The following is a 25194-nucleotide window of genomic DNA, read 5'->3' as shown; positions in this document are numbered from 1 at the left end:
CAGATAAATAAATACAGAAGATTATGACAGTGAATTCAGAGATAAAGCCTAACAGACAACACAATTGATGGTCTAGCACACACACACACAGGTTACATGAGCATCTTGACAGAGAGGTAAACTGAGAGAAGGGTAATAAAGTCAAGTAGAGCTAAAAGCCTTCCTGAACAGATGAGTTTTGAGTTGTTTTATAAAAGAATTCATGGAGTCAGCTGATCTGATTAATTTCGGTAGGCCATTCCAGAGTCTGGGTGCTATACAGTTGAAGGCCCTGTCACCCATGGAGTGTAGATTAGTGTGGGGCACAACAAGATTGCCAGAATCAGAGGACCTTAGTGGACGGACAGGCACATAGTAATGGAGAAGGTCACTGGTGTAGTTTGGCACAAGGTTATTTAAGGATTTGTAGGTTAGCAGTAGGAGTTTATATTCGATTCTGTAAGACACAGGGAGCCAGTGAAGACGGAGCAGGATGGGTGTGATGTGCTCGCTGCTGCTGGTTTGAGTAAGGAGTCCTGCAGCTGAGTTTTGAATAAGCAGGAGCTGTGATATAAGATTAGAAGGGGCACCTGCCAGTAGGGAATCTAGCCAGGAAGTGTTTTTTTAACTTTATGAGATTTATGTGCTTTGGAACTCCTGGTTCATAACATTTAGAAACAGAGTTAGACCCCATCCTAAGTATCAACACATACTGCAAGACATTTTCTTTGTATAATAATTCTGTGTTTAACATAAGAACCAAGAGAAATATTAATTTGATCTCTAGTGAATATGTGCTGATGTTAAAAAGCAGAGCATCTTCATCTTTTGTAGTGATAGATGTTGTGTTCAACTGTTTGCCTTGCTTTTTCATCCTTAATGTTCTGTTTTAGTTTAATTGTGATTAATTGGTTTCATTTCTTGTTTTGTATTGTTCAGTGTATCTTATTATGTAAGTAAACTCTGTAGTGTGAAACCTGATTAGGTAATTGCCTCAGATGCTGAAATTAGGTCAAGATACAGCACCTGACAGTTATAAAAATGTGTTTGCTACTCATTCAATGAAATGGTGCTAGTTAGCCTGCTGTTCACTCTAGCTTTGCTATTCTTTTCACCCTTCTTGTAATTCTCTAAAATTTATTTTTGCATTTTCTCTGAATCCGAGTACCTTTTCCGTCTTGTGCTTTTTACTTTGATTTATTAATTCTGCTCCATTTTGGTATTTAGTTATTCCTTTATTTGGAAGAATCACTTGTTTGCTTTTAATTTAATTTATATACACGTGTTTACATTTTTGGGTGGCCAGGGTTCTCAAAAAAGGATTAACATCCAGTAACATTCTTGCCTTAAAAATGGTCATATGTTTTAGCCTGGGTTACTTTAAGCCCTATTGTAAGTTGCAAGAACAGACAATGTATTTTTAAAAATTATTAAAAATGCTTCAGTTTAGAATGCAGTTTTATGTGGCAAACTGTTATATGTACCATGATTGTGAAGAAATAACTTTGACTTGAAAAATATCAAGCTTTTCTTTTAACTGTATCGTGTTTTACTTTGTAGTCAGCTTGTTCTACTTACGGTAGTTTAGTATCACTTCAGAAGCAGAGCAAAGTTTTGTTCTGCTTACTGTAAATATGGAAGTGTGTGTGTGTTTGAATAAAGTAAGCATAATTTGTTATATTTCCTAATATATATATATGGAGTACACTTGTCTACTTGAATCCATAGAGTTTAAAAATTTGCAGAGTACAGAAGAATAAAAGTACAGTAACACTGCTGACAAGTAGCATCAGTCTTGGGATGAGTCACGGACAATATGAGCTGCCATTCCACATCAGGACACTTACAAAAATGTCAGCCCTGCCAAAGTCACATAAGAATTCCAACCTGTACAACAACAGCAAGTGAGTATTTTAAAGATTGTGAGTGGCCTAAATGAGTGGAATAAAGTGTGAGAATCCAATGGTACTCAGCGCTGTCAACGCAGTACTTTCAAACAGTTACTCTCTCCGATAACAGCCACAGAGTAGGGTCTGCTGCTGGAGGTCTGCAGCCAGCTCCTCCTTGAAGTTGCACGTATATTGTTTACTGCTAGGATTATTTTCAGTGTATTTAGTTTTATTAAATTATATTTGTTCGTATTGTAAAAAGCACTATATAGCGCCCGACCCGGCACAGACCATGCAGAGGCACGTGTACAAAACACACAGGCTTTATTGTTTTTCTTCACCCGTGGGCACACGTCTTCCCCGTGACCCACAGGCAATACACAATCCCAAAGCACAACACACAAACTATAATCAACCCTTTCTGGCACCACCACTCCTCCCAGGCAAGCTCGTCCTCTACCTCCGGATTCTGGCCAAGAATGAAGCGAAGTTGGCCCGCTTTATAGCCCACCCGGAAGTGCTCCGGGTGCCTGACCAGCTGGTCTTAATTGCACCTCCAGGTGGGGCTGGTAAGTCGTCCAATGTGGTGGCTGGCTCTCCGCAGCACCCCCTAGCGGCCACCCCATCTCCCAACCGGGCTGTGGTGGACTCTGAGGAAGGACCCACGGCCAGGGAGGCTGCCCCCAGGCACCCCGGGGGAGGCATTGCACTGTCCATGGTGGCTCCCCCGGGACGTTTTCAGCAGAGGCGTCCCGGCCGGGCATGGGACCCGGCTGTCCGTCAAAGTATATTTAAAGACTGATCTGTAAGTGAGTTATATATTTCATATTTATAGACTATTTTAAATTGCTGGTAATTCTATATGTAGATTGCCATCTAGAGGAGTTTCAACTAAAAATCAAAATTGTATTACTAACATTAATTATTAACAGATCTGATTTTATTATTTTTTTATTTGTTGTAGACCACATCTTCTTGTTAAGTGAATTTGGATAGGAATTAATAATTGTTTATCCATCCATCCATCCATTATCCAACCCGCTATAATCTAACAACAGGGTCACGGGGCCAATCCCAGCCAACACAGGGTGCAAGGCAGGAAATAAACCCCGGGCAGGGCACCAGCCCACCACAAGGCACACACACCTACACATCAAGCACACACTAGGGACAATTTAGGATCGCCAATGCACCTGACCTGCAAGTCTTTGGACTGTGGGAAGAAACCGGAGCACCCGACGGAAACCCATGCAGACACGGGGAGAACATGCAAACTCCAGGCAGGGTGGACCCGGGAAGCGAACCCAGGTCTCCTAACTGCGAGGCAGCAGCGCTACCACTGTGCCACCATGTAATAAAAGTTTAGAATATTTTTAATTCACCTCTTACCGGATTCCTGTAGCATTTGTAAGTTTATTTGAACCTTTTCTTCACAATGGTATACAGTGTATTAATGGTGTCATTGTAGAAGCATAAAGTAGAAGGTTAAACAATTTTTTGTTTTCATTTATTTAATCTCTGTTTTATTCTATGATTATTAGCTGCACAGTACTGTGTGTTGTTCCTTTATGTGCACTTTGCTTATGTTTAATCGACACAGCCGCTCTGCAGTTTGAAACTGAGGCACTGAATTGTGCAGGATGAAGCTCTGTTTGTTCTCGTCTCTGTTGTCTATGCACTCTCTGGCATATTTGTTATAAATCAAAAATACTGTGGACTTTATTTGTACTGTCATCCCCTTACTAATCTTGTTCTGGCGCTGACCCTGCTTTTCATCATTGGATCAATTTGTTTGATTTTACTGCACTGTGTCTTCAAAAATTAATGGAACGTCGTTGCCTTAGAAATGTGGATCTATTCATAAACCCATGCAATATTGTAGCTCCCAACTACTAAACGTTGCTTGCATGTGTGTTTTGCAGCATTTAGAGGAAGCCTCTGTTGCTCCTGACAACATAAATTACATTTTTTTTCATTTTCCTTGATGCAAAACTGCAGCGGTGTTAAGTTCTGTTTTTAATACAGTTTCCAAGGAGGTGTCATGGTGACACTGTTACCCAGAGTGTGAAGATCTTACTGAGTGATTTTAACAATCACAGGCTCTTCAAAGACGTGTCATACCTGGTTGGAAGTGTGCAGATTGTGCTGATATGCTATTTCATTTATTATAATTATTTAAAAAACTAGGGGGCTGTGCCCCCTACTCACTTCACTCGCCCACCTCACAACCCCCACACCCGGGGGAGCGCTTCACGATAGCCACTTCGCATCTCTGCCACTCGCGTTGTGAAGGGGGGCGCTGAACACACACTAAGGAGATGCAGACGGATCAGCTGCTGGCTTGCTGCTTGCTGCTACCGAGCTGCGTGATCTGCAGTTTGCGCTGCGTGTCGATCATTTAAAAGCCTGTACAGCAGCTGTCCTTTTGTCTCACTTCCTTGTCTTGCGGGACATTAGAGTGTCTCCGAGAAATTGTTTGTAAGTAGGGCGTGATGTGCAAGAAGTCTTGTGGGATTTCAAAGTGTGTCTCCGAGATGATCATGTCTCAACCCAAGATTTTTTTATATAATAGATAGACACAAATTAACTCTAAACCAATAACTATATGTCGTGCCAAGTACTAGGTTATTTTGCGCCCTAGGCCAAGTTTATTTGTGAGTCAAACAACTGTTTGGTAGTTTTTCCCCCCTTATGATCAGCGCCCTAGGCGGAAGCCTAATTCGCCTTAATGTTGGCACCGGCCCTAAGTATGTAGTATATTAACTTATTATAAACAGAAGCATTATATTTGCAACCAAATAACTTAATTCACATGGCAACATTTCTTCTTCTGCTCCTATCATACAGCAGCACAACATTTCTTTCTTGATCTGTGATCCAATTTTGCTGCGGACCTTGTATTAGAATATGATCAGCTAGAAAATGGGAAAGAACGATGTTGACGTTTTTGTACAGACTTTCAAAGATTTATGTGATATCCTAGGAGTGCCAGTGCCGACTTTATCCCATTATGGAGATGATATCATATGCCACACCCTATTGGTACTGATGCACAGATTTATGTAAAACATGAAAGCCATTTAATTTCTGTCCCAGAGAGCCTGTCATGCAATATTTGTATTGCCATTACCTTCTTGATGATGGAGGTAGTACAATGTTTCTCAAGCCTATACTGTAAACATGCATCAATAAATTTTCCTAATTTTTAAGCAGTGCAGAAAATTCTTCTTGCAAATAAGGGGGTCCCATTAGTACTCCATTGTTGGCCAAACACTGAAATCTTCATTCGATACTATGGAGTATCCAATTATTCATGTAGAATTCTATTACTTAGGATATTAATATCTTAAATACTGTGGCGGGCTGGCGCCCTGCCCAGGGTTTGTTTCCTGCCTTGCACTCTGTGTTGGCTGGGATTGGCTCCAGCAGATCCCCGTGACCCTGTAGTTAGGATATAGCGGGTTGGATAATGGATGGATGGATATCTTAAATAGACTAATCACATTGCTCAGGGTTACACAGCCTACAAACAAAAGCCATGTCACTTCGTACTTTTGACTGACATCATACACAGCAGATGCTTTTCATGACACATATGCACTTCTGTGCAGCAGAGCAGAACAAGCCAGCTCACTTCCTATAGTGGTGATGATGCTTGCTTTAACAGCTGCAGAGTATTCAGTTTTATTAATTTTATTATTTGTCATTTTTAAGCCAACTTTTATTTTATTCCAAATTTTTGACACAGGAGCTGTGCTTTCTTTTCTTCATTTTGGAGAAGTATTAGGCTAAATGAAACATCATTACAAACATGATGCCGCTCTACTGAGTTAAAAGCAGAGAAGCAGATAATTTCCAGTGTAAAATAAAAAGACTCCTCCGTGTATATTTAGTCTGTTCTCTTACAAACTCAGCATTTGGTACTGCTCTGCCAGCGAGATATTACTAGCATAGGGGAAGGTGAAAGGGACAGAAAATTACACAAAGTTTGAAACCAGAAAATCGAAACAATCAGTTGTCAAGCCCAAAACAAAAAACCCTAACTTAAAGTTGCAGAAACATAGTCTAAAGTTGTTTTACCAGGAAACAATAATCAAAGAAGTTTTTGCACCAACTTTCAAAGATTTATCCGATATCTTAGAAGAGCCAATGCAGACTTTATCCCATTACAGAGATAATGTCACCTGCCACATCCTTCTGGTACTTTTTCCTAGCAGTGTTGGCAGCTCCCATAAAAAACAAAATGTCATTGGGGAAAAAAAAAAGTCAAATAATTTTGATATGTTGATTAAAATTATAGGAGAGCATTATTGGTAAGTGAACTCTCCATTCTACTAGAGCAGTGTTTTCCAACATTTTCTATGCTCCTCACGCCTAAAAAATGTTTGACTTAGGTTCTCACCCCCTAGAAAAGCAATATTACATTTCGAGATGAAGAAGTCAAATTTCTAAGTTTTGAACCACATACAGTACTGTTGGTGAGCAAATTGAACTCAAACAATAAGCTTTTACCTCAGTGTATACAATTTAAATACAAATTTAGGAATTTACTGTATCTTAATAAAGGTAAATCAGTAATCTGTGTCCCCTGTGAAGCTTAGACGCTCATTTCACTATCCAGGGGTTGGGGTTTCCTGAGAAGCATCAAGCCCTGCAAGGAAATGACACATAATCAACAATCAAAGGGTTTGGGGGATCGGATACCCCCATGTGAATGCACCACTAAACAGTGAAACACAGTCGACAAGCTTTGTCCCCTGGCAACATCTGCACTGCAGTTTGGAAGCAGAACTGGTGCAAAGTTAAAATTGCAAGACCACCAGCAGGCAAGGTGGGCTAAGTTGGCCAGCAGGTATTACATTCAGTTCTGTCCCCCTTCACCCCATTCCCCTGCCAAAATGTCAAACAAACCTCAAAATCAGTGACGTCTCATGATCAGGGCTTGCACAGAAATCAATACTAGCCCATGCCCTTTTCTACAGATCACTGGTAGGTCCACATCTTAAGAAAAGGTCTTAATAAAAAGTTATTTGCCTTTATGAACGCTCCACCCGCAACAAGGAACCTGTGAGAACGTACATTTCTGTAGCTTATTTACAGATGACAATGGCACGTGTAATGCTTGATTCTTTTCACATCATAGAACAGGTGCATTAACTAACAAATGACCTACAAATAACATAACATAGCAAGACACACGATTGCACCATGATAAAGCCTAATAACGCACCTCACGTAATTTTGGCAAATCATAATGCAATCTCGCACCCTCTGGGAGTGTTGGCACCCCAGGTTTGGAACCCCTGCACTAGAACCACTCCGACTAGGCTAAGCATACAGTGGTATCTTGGTATACGTCCGCTTTGGAATAAGTCCAACTTGGAATATGTCCTGTTTGGATGCGAAAAATTTTGCTGGTATACGACCTTTGTTTGGAATATGACTCGCGTGCTAGAACACCGCGCGCTACCCATGTTTACCTCTCTTGAGACAAAGCCACGACTGCCCACAAGCTTCAGTACGCCAGTTGCTAGCATTCAGTGAGCAACCCGCGCTATAACTCTCTGTGAATTTTCACGTGATTTTGTGTTTTTTCGCGTAAATTTGAATTGATTGTTGAAAAGTATGAAGGTAGCATGCGTATCCGGGACTTGGCTGCTGCATACCATATTCCGAGAACGACAGCATCTACGATTGTGAAAAACAAAGACGTTATTAAAAAGTAAAGTGAGGTTACATTTTCATTTATTTCATCTAATTGCTTTTGTATTTATGTATTTTAGTATTAAACAGTGTTTAAATTAATTTATACATCCCCATCGATGTATAAATCCAATAACAATAGGATTTTTTTCATAGGAACAGATTGATAATTTTCCCTTTATTTCTTATGGGAAAAACTCATTTGGTATACGTCCTGTTTAGTATAAGTCAAAGGATCTGGAACGGATTAAGGATGTAGTGTATACCGAGGTACCACTATGTATATAGAAGTAGTTAAGAAAGACATGTAAAAAGTACTTCCATAGATCCCGGAATACAGGCCGACCCGGTATATTAGCCGAACCCCTTCTCTACCTACTAAATTACATGTATTTGCCGATGACCGGTATTTAAGCCGACCCCCTTCTCCAAGCAAAATTTTCTAAATTTCCTTAAAAGTGTCTCTTCGGGTATATTTATAACTAGCCAACCCGCAGCGTAGCATACGCCGCATAATCAGGCCGCTTTTTAAATGATTTTTAAGCACAGAGGAAACAATAAACATTTGAAAGATCCGTAATTTAGTAAACCACCAAGAAAAGTAACATTGCAACAATGCACGCTACGAACCAACATACAATTGTCTGTGACTGAAAACCGGAGGAGCGCAGTCGCGCTTTTTTTCGAAAGCGAAGGACGGGGTTGAACGGCGCTCGTTCAGTACGCACTGCCCGCTTATGTGCCAACCCTCAACTCCCTACCTGAGTCGCTTTCGTCTGTGTACAGTCCACACGCACCTGTGAGTCACGTTGACTGTTAATTTTCCAAACACCACCTCAATCGGTTTCCACGTTGATTTTTCATTGTTCTTTGCGGTTCCGGCTGCTTTTTTTATATATAATCCACCAAGTCACACGAACGGGGGGGTGGGGGGTTTACAAAGGGTAGGAACGTAATCATTTCGAGCGTATGACCCGCACGTACTGGGAATTTCTCGTTCGTGGGGAACAATTGCAAGCCACAGTCTCCATCACGAATGGGGTTCAACGGCTTCCCCACGCCGCGTAGACACACGTTGATTCATTCAGTGTAGCGCGCGTGCAGTACCGGACATACAAGTGCATCACAGACCTGTTAATGCTCAATCTCACGTGGCTGAAAGCCACTTGTCCCTCTAAGAATTTGGACGCCGACCGCTGTTGGGTCGTGTAACTATTTGGCAGGCAGGAGTCTCGTTCGTTTTCGGAAATAACCAGCCAAATCGCTCCACCAACTAAGAACTGCAATGCACCACCACCCACAGAATCGAGAAAGAGCTATCAATCTGTCAATCCTCTCCGCATCCAGGCCGGGTGAGATTTCCTGTGTTGAGTCAAATGAATCGAAAGGCCCCACACCTGGTGGTGCCCTTCCGTCAATTCCTTTAAGTTTCAGCTTTGTAACCATAGTCCCCCCTGAACCCAAAGACTTTGGCTACCCGGTTGGCTGCCCTGTTGCGGGGCCTGCATTGGTGAAGCAGGTGAGACGGTAATGAAACAGAGGCACAGGGCTTATTGGTTTTTAAAGACTGCTTCCTCAACTCGTCACTCGAGTCGTTGTCGTCTTTGTACAGTTCAGATGCACCTGTGACTCACGTAGACTTTTCATTGCTCTGTGCGGCTTTGGCTGCCTTTCTATATATAATCCAACAAGACACCCGACCACGGTGGGAGGGGGGTGTGTACAAAGTGCAAGAGCATCTAAGAAGATGCATGTTTGTCGCGGATGCGAATTGCTGTATGTAGCGTGTAAAACAGTTTGCTATGGTGCGTCATAACCGAAAACTCGTTTTTTAAAGACTGCTTACTTCATTGTGTTCTAACCTCAGTTGTAAAGGAATGTTTTAATGATCCCATGGGATACCCCTCGCAAACCGTTTTACACGCTGCATATGTCGATTCACCTCCGCGAGAAACATGCCTCTATGAACAGTCAGCGTGGGTCGGAGCTGCATGTTGCCTCTACGACAGACGAATATAAATGACGCCATTTTTTCTGTGTCGTCGCGTCCGAGTTGGTGGGCGTGGCTCTGCGAGTTGTCGTCGTATCCAATGGTCTTGGAGTTGGTGGGCGTGGCTCCTTCCTGCGCGCCATAGGTGTCTCACTTGTCGGCTTAGTGAATCCATGCCCCTTCCGGCGTGCTTTCCATGGTCGTCTTGCCTTAGTGAATTATATATATAGATGTTTATCGGCGAGAATTTGAGACAGCCGGCATTTTTGATGGAAACCAGGAAGTGATTGTGGAGAAGTTTGTTAAAATGAAACCTTTGTGTTGAAACTATATACGCAAATATGGTTCATCGGCGGGTGGATTTCCGGAGACTCGTTATAAATTTAATTAACTTAAATACGCAATACAGTGGACCCTTATCTTACGAACTTAATTCGTTCGCAGAGGCTAACTCATAATGCATTCCGAACCTCCCACTGCAACACTTACTTAACCTTTTCATAATAAAAAAGGGTTGTATAATGTGCATAATTTACCAAAACACCAATAATTTTTCTAATGTACTAACCAAAAAGTTATAAAAAGTGCCTAGCCTACGTCGATTAAGCTAGGAGCATGGCGGCGCGCATGGTCTCAGCGGCTCAGGGCTCTCCTTTTCAGTGCACTTTTTTGTTGTTTTTGTACTTTTTTTTTTGTCCTTGTTTGTGCACGATCGGTTCAGCGAACATCCGCTACACCCGTCAGAACCTTATAGACATCGGTGTCCAGAGCCAGACATCTGTTTCGAGTGTTTTTCATCACACGCACAACATCCCAGACAACATAGCGAGACCAACGGGCTCTCCGTGGATTGTTGTCGGGTCTAGGAGACGACACAGACGGAGGAGGGAAAGAAAGCAGAAGCGGGGCCGCAGATCCGGCGTTATGCTAAGGCTAAAAAACAATCATACAAGCCCTATACAGAACTTTTTTTCTGCACTGAAGGAGCTGCTTTTAATCTCATTGTAGATGTGTATAGTGACAATAAGAGGCATTCTATTTTAGAAACAATTTCATACTGTACTCACCATTTAATTTGACATCTTTGGGCTGCAGGAAGGGAGGAGGAGATATTTCCACACTCTGTCCATCTTCGTTTCGATTGTGATCACTTTCTTTCTTTACCTTCTCTTCCTTCCTTAGCAATTGTGTGTCTTGCTTGCATGGTCTTAATGAATTATATATATAGGTAAATCACTGCAATGACCAAAATTACATCCACAAACACATGTATCTGGGCTCCGACTAACTTTTTTAAATAAATTCTTTATTTAATTTAAAGTACCGGCATGCAAAGTTACTTCTTCATCTGAAAGATGGCTCTGTGGTTTCGTCATTATTTACTTCCGTATTCATCGGCAAAACCGGCATTGCGCTGGAAATCTTGAATCTGAAAAGATACTCGTTGTATAAACCGACCCCCAAACTCCAAGGCAAAAATCTAGGACGAAATTCTCGGCTTATATAACGGGATTTACGGTATACACTGTGGAAAGTTAGAAACTTAAAGTACACAGCTAATCACACCATTGTTTACATGAGGCTGAAGGCAATCCTTTATTCTAAATAGTGATATATAGGAAAATACACTTGTATAAAATTGGATATATACTTGTAAAGGAGAAGTGTGTATGTGTCTGTTTGAGTGTCTGTCTGGTTGCTACATCTCTGTCACTGTAAATGATGGTGCATCACAAGTATTTTAAGTAGTAAAATGCATTGCATTTGTCATTTCAACTGATGGCACATCACAAACATTAGCACTGCTTTTATGAACCCCATACCAAATGGCATATAGCATAGACAGATGCATTGCATGGTGCACTGCAAACGTTTACACTTAGGTCTACATTGATTACTAATATTTAAGCCCATCTCAGAGGAGTAACATAACTAGTATTTAGACAAAACTACATTAAAAATAATTTCCTTCACAGGGACCCTCTACTTTTTTTGATTTTGAGGGAGCTCGCGGGCACAGAATGTTTAATAAAGGGTCCCAGACCTACCACCCCATTATTACTTTGCACCTTGTTTTTAGGTCCAGCATTGAACCATTGTACAGTATATTCCATACAAGTAGAAACATTTCTATGTCTAGATACCATGACTGACTTTCTGATCTTTAGTCAAATACATTTAGAAATATCAGCTGTCATCATGCACCTCACGTATCTCCTCCAACTCTATAAAAGAAGTATACATATATACCAGTAGGATTTGAGTCTATCAATTAACATTGTCAGTTTGCACACCTTTAGTTGTCAGGCATCTGCCATTTTTGACACTATATGGCCAACAACATATTTGTCTTACTTGGCCCCAAGTTCTCTTTAGACTATGATGGTCATATTTATTGTGCACATGAAAGATGATATGCTCAATGAAAATAAATCAATGATTTTCTGGCTACCTCCTTACATTTGAACAACACAATACAGGAGACCGTTTTGTTTCTCAGTGTTATTCCACTTCATTTTCTTAATGAAGTTCCTGTGAATGAATTTACATGCTAACCGGCTGTTGACAACCAAAGGCTAATCTTTTACTGGGTGGCACCAAGGGCACCTAGACTAAAGTCTTGGGGGGACTAAACCCCTTCAGACTTAAATACAAAAGGCTATATAAAGGCTTAATCCAAAGACATTGATAAAAAAAATTTCCAGCTATACTGTAGGATAGGTACATATAGCTGCTGATATAAATTAATAGGATGAGCATTCAAAATGGAAACCAAAAGTATTTCTTCAGACATATGGTTGCAGGAATCTGTCATGAGCTTCTCAGTCACAAACTTGAAAATGAGTAAGAATTCAGCTTATAAAATGGACTTTGTGACCTGAGTGGTGTCTTCTCATTAGCAAAATCCTGAATGCTAAATTTTCAAGGAAACTCCTTGTAGCTTCCTCTATTATATGCTACAAAGATTGAAGAAGTAAATGGAAGGATCCAGCAACAGGATACCAAAAACTGCAATCTGCCCTCTTAAATCTCAGCTGTGTTATGATGCCACATGCACAATGGCATCAGATGACCTTGGCCGTTGATAACAAGAAGTTGGTTGCAATCAGCACAGAATTATTAGAACATTAACAAAATTGAAATGAGAACAGGCCATTCAGCCCAAAAAGCTAGATTTTTCAAAATAATAATAATGGAGACCAAAATTGAACACACTACATCAGACGAGGCCTTACTATTGTGTGATATAATTCAAGCATAACCTCCCTTGACATGTATAGCACACATTGCTATATTTAACCTAACATCCTATCACCTACCTTTCTTGATCACTCTGTGTATTGTCTGGATGTAGACAGCAAAGAGTCCACTATGTCTGTTAGGTCTGCTAAGTTTCTGACTTCCCGTTGTGTATTCATATCTAACCTTTCTAATTCCTAAGAGTATTTTTTTATATTTACTTTTTATTTATATTTACAAATCAGGCCAAGCCTTCATGCTGTCCAAGTCCCCCTGTAAAAATGTAGCTGATTCTACATTATCTGTCCTTCCACCTAGTTTGCTATCATCTGCAAATATAACTAACTTGATTATATTTTTGTCCAGATCGTTTATGTGCCATATACTGTATTAAACGAGCAGTGGTCCCACCACTGATTCCTGAGGGACACCACTTTTAACATTACCTGCTTATGAAAATATCCCTATCGCAATAACCCTTTACTTCATGTGCTTGAGCCTATTTTGTACCCACCTTCATTCTGTGCCCTGAATTTCCACATCTTTTAATTTGATCATGAAACCTTCATGTGGTACCTTATAAAATGCCTTCTAAAAATCAAAATAAATAATATCATATACATCATACTAAATGGCATTGCCATGACATGAATATAAACAAATGTTGATTGCAAATACTGTGGTGGGTTGGTGCCCTGCCCAGGATTGGTTCCTGCCTTCCACCCTATGCTGGCTTGGATTGGCTCCAGCAGACCCCCGTGACCCTGTGTTAGAATATAGCGGGTTGGAAAATGGATGGATGGATGATGGCAAATATAAAATAAACAATCAAGATTATTAAATACCCAGAGAGCAATCATGACAGGTCTTCTTCCACTTGACGCCACACTCACCAGACTTGTGAACAGACAGGACTTATAAGGCCCAGCCAGGAATTGCATCTGGGGTAAGCCCTGAGGTGGGCAGAGTGGTGGCTCTGAGGCTAAGGATCTGCGCTGGTATCCCGAAGGTTGCCGGTTCGAATCCCCGTCACTGCATAAAGAGATCTTACCCTGCTGGGCCCTTGAGCAAGGCCTTTATCCTTCAATTGCTCCAGGGCGCTGTACAATGGCTGACCCTGCGCTCTGACCCCAAGGGATATGCAAAAAACCAAGTAATTTCCTTTGGGATTAATAAAGTATAATAAAAAAAAAATATTTCTAGGGTCAGGAATGACATCCCCCAGTGGCTCAAAGTGCTAATGAAATATTGAACCCCATATCTACATTGAAGACCTACCCCTAGGAAAACAGCGCAGGCTCCCACCATGGATACGGTCAGATGAAAAAGTACTGTAGGCACACTCCATGGAAATTGTTCACTTTTTTCATGTATTTGAACAGACGAACAGTAGATCTTCATGTAAACTATTCCTACAAATAAAGTGGACATACCATAATAAAAGTAAAAGAATAATTTACCATTTCAATCATTTATTGAACAAAGATATCAATAGCTGCAATGGACTACTGGGGAAAAAGTAAGTACACCCTTGACCTCAGCAGCTGGCATTGTCCCCTTTAACAGAAATGACTTCTTTTAGGTGTTTTCCATAACTGCCCACCCGTCCCTAAGATCAACTCTGTGAAATTTTTACTGCTTCTTTATGCAAAATTCCTCCAGTTGCAAGTGGTTTGTGCTTTTTTTTGCGTGTTCCACCCATTTCAAATCCTTCCACAGCATTTCAATCAGTGCTTTGACTAGGCCAATCCATAAACCTCCAAGTTCTTCTTTCTGAGCCATTCATGGGTGGATTTCCTAGTGTGCTTCAGAATGCTATTGCGTATAAAGGTCAATTTCCGATTCACTTTCAGCATATAGACAGATGACTTCACATTTTTAACAAGCACTCTAACATATGATGCAGAATTCATAATTGACTCCATGACTGCAAGCTGCCCAGGCCCTGAGGCAACAAAGCAACCCTAAACCATAATATTTTTACTAACAACCATAGTTCACAGTTGGAATGAGGTTCTTCTCCTGAAATGCTGTGTTTGGTTTACGCTAAAACATGTCTACTGTTACAAACGCCAAACCACTCTGCCTTTGATTCATCTGTCCAGAGTACGTTGTACCATCTTTGGTTAGATGTTCAATGGCAAATGGCAGTCTTGCTGTAATATTCTTTTTGGATGGCAAAGGCTTTTTCCTGGAACACCTTGCATGCTGGTCAAATTTACCCAATCTCTTACAGATTATACGTAGATGCATGTACTTTGACAGCAACTTTTCTAAGAGTTACCTGCACACGAGACTTCCTTTAGTATCAAATGGTCAAATATTGGGCAGAATATGCTGGACCAGCCAGTACTGGACAAATTATCAGTCATTTGAAATCTATGCCACTTGTAGAAGATTTTTCATACAGTGGAATGATTGATTTCAACTAGTTTGGCGATCTTTTTAAATCCTTTGCCAGACTTTTATGCATCCACAGCCTTCTTTCTGAGGGCCATTAAGGGCTCTTTTCTTCACAGCATGATGACACCACACATGCCAATAACATAATGAAGACCCGACTTTAGATATCTGCAGTTTAAGTAATACGGGTTCTACCTGCATACTTCCTAAAGAGGTTCTAATCATTGACACCTAATCTAGAACACCTACTTCTAATTTTATGTAGTTGAAGTGATGGTTCCACGACACAGATCTGCATTTTAGTTCATTTAGATTATGAGAATGAATACACCATGTCAGTTTATTTACTTGTATATCAAATTTATCTGTACTCACTGTTTACATGAAGATCTAATATCCACATGTTCAAATATGTTGAAAAAGTCAACAATTTCCATGAGGAGTACTTACTTTTTTACATGACTGTAAGTCACTAGGTGCAGCCACAGACACATCTGCACTCACTCGTAGAGGGCCTGTTCAGAGGTGTCATCTAACTTAACCACAGTGAACCGGGATGTGGCGGGAATTAAATAAACAAAAAATCTAACACAGAGAAGAAGAATGAGCAAATCGCAAATAGACAGCTGGAGATTTAAAGGAGCACTACCATGCCACCTCTACTGTATAATGTCAAATGTTAAAAATCTGATAAACTTAGAAATCAAAAGCAGGATTAATTTGGTTCTACAAATGGTGGATATGCCCAATGTTCTTATAGATTAATTTGACTGTATGGTTTAGGTAAGGTTTAGGTGCTTTATTGATGTATGTCAGTGCTTGAAGTAGAACCAAATTACTGGTGGTACTCTATTTATTCGGCGTCTTGCTCCTCGTCGCCTTTTGCTAGTACTTTTACATGACATCTTAGCCAAGCAAGGCGGGAGGTTGGTGCAGAGATGTTCTTTACTTTGGAGGTGAGAACATTTGATCAAAGAGTGAGGGTGGGGTCCAGTGAAACTATTAGCGCTACAATTCAATAACATTTAATTGAAGAATATTGCCCTTTTTGAAACTTTGATAGACGTAATAAAATAATATTACATTAAAGAACGTCAACATGAAGCTTTGAGAGCTGTGATTGATAGCAGAAAGGTGTCCGTGTACGGATCCCCCCAAATTGTAATATTCGATCTATGAGCTTCCCCTAAAAACTTTGAGTACCACTGCTACTGCACAGCAATCATTGCCAGTACTCTAAGTAGAAATTGAAAGAGGTGAGTAATGACCCACTTGAGGTATAGCTTGTTTTACAGTAGCTGGACACATGGATGGGTAACATTTTACCAGGAAAGGAGGTATCTGCAGCCTCATTTACTTCTCCAGTTTTGACCACCCACATTCCATGGTGATCATTCTTAGGCTTTTCTTTCATTTCCAACTTTTTCTCTTTTGTATATTTCAGGTAATCAGCCAACTGTTCTGGATTCAGTGGAGGCTTTTGACCCGGATAAAAGGAAATGGGAGCGCCTGCCACCCCTGCCCACTCCCCGCTGCTCAATATCCAGCATCATTTTCCAGGATCGCCTGCTTCTGGTCGGTGGGGTCAGTCAGTGTCCCACTCCAGCCGTCGAGGCCCTGACAGTACAAGAGCAACACTCCTGATCAAACAGCAATAAATACTGAGTGCAAGGTTACAAGCCAATAAGAAGAAGAGGGGTTATGCTGAAAAGTGTGAATGCCATGGAATATCCAAGGTGTTATGGGAGGCTGTTGGCCTGACCCAAACATTTTTGAAGCAAATGCAACGCCTCATTGGGATACAGGAGTTTTCCCCTCCTCAGTTCCTTAGGTTTAGCTATTTACAGATACACATTCAGTGTCTGACTTGCTTTCCTCTAAGGATCCAGTGTTGGACAGAAGTCCCATCTGTATCCTTATTAAGCAGTTCTGTTTGTGAGGCTCGTTGATCCCTGAAAAGGAAGATAAAAAAATTATCTCTTATATTAAGATGAAATTAAATGTTACAGCTGAAACCATATTTTACCATTTTTTGGCTACAAGGTTTTACAGTAATATGACAAATATGCCAGAATATTAAGACTGATGTCAAATAGTTGACCAGTTTACTAGCAATATGCAGACTGTGTACTTTTTCCAGACTGTGGGACTTGTAGATTTACATTTATATATTAATTATAGACTTTATATAGAGCAAGTACAGATTATATAATAGAACACTATTGACGTATTATACTAATACCTATATATTTAGACTTAGAACCAATAATGGCCTTCTCTATCTTTGTCTCTCTGTCTCACTATTTTTTTTTGCTTCCTGGTTATATTGAATAAGATGTGCAGTCAAGATGTCATTTAAACCTTTGTTTCCATTCTGGATATTAAATCCAGGGTAGATTCCTGCCTTGCCCCATTAGAAGCCTGAATAGTCTCTGTTTCTCTGTGACCCCAGCCTAATAAGAGTGGGTTAGTCTGATAAATTATAGGTAGAGTTACAGGCAGTCATGTAAAACATTAAAACATATTAGCATCTAGTCAAATAACTACCAAAGCATTCATGTCAATTCAAGTTAGACTTTGAGTGTATTGAAACAGTAGCAATGTTAAGATTTTCAACACTTGAAAAAAAAAATCTTTTCAATAAATGAAACCTACTGCTTCCAATTTAAACTGCTTATAGATCATTTCAAAAGTTTAACAAACTTGTGCATTTCAGATTAAACAAACTTTGATGTCTTGCCTTGAACACATAGCTTACTACAGAAGCTTATTCCAGCCCCTCAAAAAAGAAAAATAGAACTGTGTTATTTTGTAAAGACATTTTCTGTTTGTCGCCAGTAGCTTTGCATACACATGAATGTTTTTTGTCTTCTAGTGACAGCTAGAAAGAGACTCCACTCATACAGGTGCTGGTCATAAAATTAGAATATCATGACAAAGTTGATTTATTTCAGTAATTCCATTTAAAAAATGAAACTTGTATATTAGATTCATTCATTACACAAAGACTGATGTATTTCAAATGTTTATTTCTTTTAATTTTGATGATTATAACTGACAACTAATGAAAGTCCCAAATTCAGTATCTCGGAAAATTAGAATATTGTGAAAAGGTTCAATATTGAAGACACCTGGTGCCACACTCTAATCAGCTAATTAACTCAAAACACCTGCAAAAGCCTTTAAATGGTCTCTCAGTTTAGTTCTGTAGGCTACACAATCATGGGGAAGACTGCTAACTTGACAGTTGTCCAAAAGATGACCATTGACACCTAGCACAAGGAGGGCAAGACACAAAAGGTCATTGCTAAAGAGGCTGGCTGTTCACAGAGCTCTGTGTCCAAGCACATTAATAGAGAGGCGAAGGGAAGGACAAGATGTGGTAGAAAAAAGTGTACAAGCAATAGGGATAACCGCACCCTGGAGAGGATTGTGAAACAAAACCCATTCAAAAATGTGGGGGAGGTTTACAAAGAGTGGACTGCAGCTGGAGTCAGTGCTTCAAGAACCACCACGCACAGACGTATGCAAGACATGGGTTTCAGCTGTCGCATTCCTTGTGTCAAGTCACTCTTGAACAAGAGACAGCGTCAGAAGCGTCTCGCCTGGGCTAAAGACAAAACTGCTGCTGAGTGGTCCAAAGTTATGTTCTCTGATGAAAGTAAATTTTGCATTTCCTTTGGAAATCAAGGTCCCAGAGTCTGGAGGAAGAGAGGAGAGGCACAGAATCCACGTTGCTTGAGGTCCAGTGTAAAGTTTCCACAGTCAGTGATGGTTTGGGGTGCCATGTCATCTGCTGGTGCTGGTCCATTGTGTTTTCTGAGGTCCAAGGTCAACGCAGCCGTCTACCAGGAAGTTTTAGAGCACTTCATGCTTCTTGTTGCTGACGAACTTTATGGAGATGCAGATTTCATTTTCCAACAGGACCTGGCACCTGCACACAGTGCCAAAGCTACCAGTACCTGGTTTAAGGACCATGGTATCCCTGTTCTTGATTAGCCAGCAAACTCGCCTGACCTTAACCCCATAGATTGTGAAGAGGAAGATGCAATACGCCAGACCCAACAGTTCAGAAGAGCTGAAGGCCACTATCAGAGCAACATGGGCTCTCATAACACCTGAGCAGTACCACAGGCTGATCGACTCCATGCCACACCGCATTGCTGCAGTAATCCAGGCCAAAGGAGCCCCAACTAAATATTGAGTGCTGTACATGCTCATACTTTTCATGTTCATATGTTTCAGTTGGCCAACATTTCTAAAAATCCTTTTTTTGCATTGGTCTTAATTGATATTCTAATTTTCCGAGATACTGAATTTGGGACTTTCATTAGTTGCAACCTGTACATAGTGTGTAATCAAGTGACAGGAACCAATCTGATGTTATATGTATACATTTATTATCAGGTTCTTAGGTACAGATATTTTAATGTGGGTGCAGCTGTGGAGCAGAGGTAGCATTCCTGCCTCAAAGTAGGGGGAGCTCAGGTCTGATTGCTAGCCTAGACTTTAAAGAACCTGCATATTCTCCCTATCATGATTTTGTACTTTTTTTTTCTGTTTTAAAATAATTTTATCTGTGAAAATATCTGCTCGGATGGAATTAGTTTCATACAAGAGGGTGTGGTAAAGTAAAAAATAACCCTGGGTAAAACTAATCCTACAAGAATTGACATATCAAGAAAATTCTGTCATTTCAACAACAACATTTATTTATATAGCACATTTTCATACAAATGATGTAGCTCGAAGTGCTTTACATGATGACGAAAGAGAAAAAAGACAAATTAAATAAGAAAATACAATTAGGCAATACTAATTAACATAGAATAAAAGTAAGGTTCAGTGGCCAGGGAGGACAGAAAAAACAAAAAAAAAAAAACTCTGGACGGCTGGAGAAAAAATAAAATCTGCAGGGATTCCTAGGCCACGAGACAACCCAGCCCCCTCTAGGCATTCTACCTAACATAAATGATCAGATTTCCTCTGAAAGTGGCATAGCCCCAGAAATTGTAGATGTTTTGATGGCAAAAAATGGATTCATTTGAAGAACTTGTCCACACCCTGTGCAACCCACATTGAACCACTCCAGAACAATTCATACTGTGTCAGTCATGTTGATGAGTGTGTGGACAGAGGAGCACCAAATGCAGAATTCTTATCAGAGGACTTGACAAGTATTATGTAAACAACCCACTTCAGCCTTCAAGATCTGGATAATATTTAACAACAAGACCTTTTGTTAACCAAGATCATGAAAAGAGTTTCAGCCCTGCTCTGGTTATGGCCCCCTCCCTTCCCTGGTTTCCCCCACAATTCTTTTCTTGTTACCAATAGTTATGTAGTTACAATCTGCGCAGCTGTTTTAAGGTGATGGCATTGTGTAGCCACAGAAGGATTGGCATTCTCTGTAATTTTCCAAACATATCTTATCCCGTGTGAATTCATGGTAAAAATGACGCGTTAACACTGACTTTACATAATATGTCTTGAAAGTGTATTCCTTCTGAACAGAGCTTTAGAAGCAATTTATATCTTCATGCAAAGCCATCTTAGGTTTGGTGGATGCGACTATTGTTGCTTAGCATTGGTACAGCCAATGTTTATTTCCACAGGCTTTTATTTATTTTTATTGTGGTAATTTTTTAATTATTATCTTTTTTTATTTTACTAGCAAAATACCCACGCTTCGCAGCGGAGAAGTAGTGTGTTAAAGAAGTAATGAAAAAGAAAAGGAAACATTTTGAAAATAACGTAACATGATTGTCAATGTAATTGTTTTGTCACTGTTGTGAGTGATGAGTGTTGTTGTCATATATATATATATATATACATATATATATATATACACACACATATATACATACATATATATATATACAGTATACATATATACACATACGTCCACATATATATATCCATATATATATACATATCTACATGTACACACATACATATACATACACACATACATACATACATACACACACATACAGTATATGCACACAAATACATATATATATATATATACATGCACACACACATATATAAACATATATGTACATATACATACATATCTACACATATCTACATATATACACATACACACACACACACACATATATATATATATACTGTATATATACACTCTTTGGGGTGTGAGCAACTGTTGGTGGGGGTGCCAGAATCCATCAAGGAAGAAAAATGAAAAACATTATTTGTACAAAATCTTAATTTATTTATCCATTCCTAAATAATTAAATGGGCAGGCTATTTCGTATCAGTGCAATACGCTGTTTGTTAAAACGGATGACTCCCGCTCTTCAAGTCTGCGTGGATATTATTATCGTATCTGTTCAAGTTCTATTTAAATTTTAAATAGAAGGAATTTTTATTTAGTCGACAGAAATATCTTTGGTAGGAATGTAAGTTAAATGTAGGCATCATTGCATAAATCTTTCTTCACCATACAAATGTAAAGAGTAAATTCGCCTTACATTCCAACCAAAGATATTTGTGTCGACTAAATAGAACTTGAAAAGATATATTTTTTCGAATTTGAGCGCACAATTCAGATCGAGTTGACGCACACCGACGCATCGAGCCCGCGTGCTATTGTGGTTTCGCCTGCGTGCCTCAATAAGTCATCCTCCCCTCGATCTTACTTTTTTACCGTTCGTCTAATGAATACACTGAGTATGGCTTTACCAAAACAATCATTGATGGCGAATAAAGTATTCATAAAGTTTCAATTGGTGTTCTGTCTTTCTGCGTTAACCACATATTTTTTCATATGTCTCAAACCAAGGGGATGCGAGGGTAAAATAAATCGGGAAGCACACGTACATACTCCGCGCACCCCCTCTCAGGAATCGAACCTTGGACGTCGAAGCTAGAGGCGAAGCCTCTACCATTGCGCCACGGCGTGTGGTTTGTCTATTTGAGAGTATGTAGATCGGGGTATATATATACAAAAATATATATATATATATACAGTATATACAGTATATATATATCTCTCGCAGCGGAGAAGTAATGTGTTAAAGAAGTTATGAAAAAGAAAAGGGAACATTTTAAAAATAACGTAACATGACTGTCAATATACAGTATTTGTTTTGTGTTACTGAGTGTTGCTGTCATCAAGGATTTGATTATCATTATTTCTTTCAATCAGGTTCGTATTTGTAGGATGTGTTGTGTTCAAGTTACATTCCGTGTTTGTCAATCGTTGTAAAGATAACAGGTTTCATTCATCGATTCGTTTCTTACTGCATCAATAAACAGCTCGTCTTCCTCTTTATCTGAGACGTGACACACTGCATGCACGGGTTTTTTTTTACACTGTCTTTTACACTGACATTGACTTTTTCCACCCCACGGCTGTATTTAATGTTAGCTAAGACCCGGCACTTAAAAGTTTCTCTCGCAGTTTCGCGGAGTTTGTGCCAAACACCACCCTGACCATCTCATCTTCGTAACTTCGCCTCCCACAGGCATCGAGAAGAAGTCTATTATAGTATATGGACAAAAAAATAGGTTCCAGTTATGACCGTTACGCGTAGAATTTCGAAATGAAACATGCCCAGCTTTTGTAAGTAAGCTGTAAGAAATGAGCCTGCCAAATTTCAGCCTTCTTCCTACACGGGAAGTTGGAGAATTAGTGATGAGTCAGTGAGTCAGTTAGTGAGTGAGTGAGTAAGTCAGTGAGGGCTTTGTCTTTTATTAGTATAGATAATTATATTGTTTTACATTTCTATGCTCTTTTTGTCAATATTGTTTTGTTTATTTAATATTTAGTACTAGCCAACCCGCGGCGTACCATACGCCGCATAATCAGGCCAATTTTTTAATGATTTTTAAGCACAGGGAGAAAATTAACATTTGAAAAATCGGTAATGTAAGAAATCAGCAAGAAAAGCAACATTGTAACAATGCACGGAATGAACCAACACACAATTGTCCGTGACAGAAAACTGGCAGACTGTCATCGCGCCCTCTCGTTCAGTAAGCAATGCCTGCTTATGTTCCCACCTCCAACTCGTTGTCGTCTTTGCACAGTCAAGATGCACCTGTGACTCACATAGAATTTTCATTGCTCTGTGCGGTTCTGGCTGCTTTTCTATATACTGTATAATCCACCAAGACACCCGACCATGGTAGTAGCGAGGTGGGAGGGGGGTGTGTACAAAGGGTAGGGACGTAATGGTTCACCCATGCCTCTCTGCGCCGGGTAGACACACGCTGAATTTCATGCATAATTATTTATTGAATGCTAAACACTTCTGGAAAGACACGATGCATGTTTGTTGCGGATGCGAATCGCTGTATGCAGTGTGTAAAACAGTCGTGCATCGTAACCGAAAACTCGGTTTTTAAAGACTGCTTACTTTATTGTGTTTTAACCTCAGTAAGTAAAGGATTGTTTTAAGGATCCCATGGGATATCCCTCGCAAACTGTTTTACACACTGCATATGGTGATTCACCTCCACGAGAAACATGCCTCTATGAACAGTCAACATGGCTCGGAGATGCATGTAGCCTCTACGACAGACGAATATAAATGTCTTTTTCTGTGTCATCACGTCCAAGTTGGTGGCCGTGGCTCTGCAAGTTGTCATCGTATCCAATGGTCTTGGAGATGGTGGGCCTGGCTCCTTCCTGTGTGCGCCATAGGTGTCTTACATGTCGGCAGCTTAGTGAATCCACGCCCCTTCCAGTGTGCTTTCCATGGGTGTCTTGCCTTAGTGAATTATATATATAGATTTATGCATCGTGTATTTAAGTTGTTTGAATATGTTCCTTTTTTTTGCGGATGGAACCCCAGGAGGCGGGGCCACCATCACATCTCTACAGTGGGACTGCCCTCAGCCTTTATATTTTGTTCGAAGAGATGGTCCCAACAGAATGTTATTGAGGTCTGTGGTGAAAACATCAGAGTTGTGTGTACTATATTGATTTCTCTGTTTTCTGTGGATGTATTGCTTCTGTTTTTTTTTTCGATTTGGAGTACTAGATAACAGATTTAGTCTTATTTTCCATGGGTTACCTTTTAGACACATCATTCTGCCTCAGTTTGGCCTATTTTGCCTTGTGTTACCACTTTTAGTTCTTTCTTTGCTTATTTAATTGATTCTTTGAATTAATAAAAACTTTGTTTTTATCCTCCATGCCAGAAGAGTTGCAATCATCCTCTCCCATGCTGTGAATTCTTGTGCTTTTTGGGACATTTAAAATTATTTCTGAACTTTTAAAGCCAGTGAACCATTTTGGGCCTATGCAGGCCTGAAAGCTTGTGAGTTTGGGGTCTAACTGTCGGGGGTCAGGCCTATTTCTGAGGCTGACCAGTGGAGTCCTGGTCAGGTTTTCATTTATTTTCGGGCCTTTCATCCCTATTTTTTTTGCCTTTTTTATGTTGCTGCATCACAACAATAATAGCCAGTGACATTTGTTCTGTTTTTTTTTTTTTTTTTACTTTTTCTTGACCTCATATTACAATTGAAGCTTTTTTTTCTGAAGCTTTAAGATGTCAAAGAATTGTTTAGTCACATTTATGTTTGGATTTAATGAGTTATTAATATATTTGTATGTACAGTAAATCCCTTTTTTCAACCATTTTTAAATAGTTGTTTTGACAGATGCTTCTTGCTGTTGGGCAGGAAAGCCAGGAGCGTGAAACACACTTGGACAGTATCAAAGATCAACACTGTGGAATGAGCTTTAAATAGCTTCTTATTATTTGAGCATCATTTGACCTCTGGTTAAAAACTCTACTGTTATTTTGTTGGGTTTTTTTTAATGTTTTTGGCTTATATTTTGACACAGTTTATGTTTATCTTCATTTTCGACTCTGTTGCTCTCTTACTATTTTTGTTTTGTGCACTGAGCTTGTTTTCCAGATTCTCAAAGTCCCAATAATTCACCTTGACTAGTTTATACTTTTCAGTCTCTCCTGACTCCATTTCCTTTCAAAATGGCTGCCGCTCCTGTGC

The 25194-nt window shown here is 39.9% G+C and overlaps 1 protein-coding gene across 2 annotated transcripts in view; it reads left to right on the top strand.

Annotated features, from left to right (window-relative positions):
• The window catches only part of klhdc8a (kelch domain containing 8A), a 72077-nt gene extending 54039 nt beyond the window's left edge, over window positions 1-18038 (top strand). The window contains exon 6 of one of the 2 annotated variants that reach the window (XM_039748493.1): window positions 16649-18038. In XM_039748493.1, coding sequence (XP_039604427.1) covers window positions 16649-16848 — 200 coding nt within the window. In that variant the 3' untranslated portion in view covers window positions 16849-18038. The remainder of the gene's footprint in view (window positions 1-16648) is intronic. The other variant, XM_039748494.1, reaches the window with a different exon arrangement.
• The last annotated feature ends 7156 nt before the right edge of the window (window positions 18039-25194 follow it).

Source organism: Polypterus senegalus, chromosome 3 (assembly GCF_016835505.1).
Source record: "Polypterus senegalus isolate Bchr_013 chromosome 3, ASM1683550v1, whole genome shotgun sequence".
In the NCBI taxonomy this organism is placed as follows: Eukaryota; Metazoa; Chordata; class Cladistia; order Polypteriformes; family Polypteridae; genus Polypterus; species Polypterus senegalus.
The sequence above is the reverse complement of the archived record's forward strand: the minus strand, read 5'-3'. Positions and strand labels throughout refer to the sequence as shown.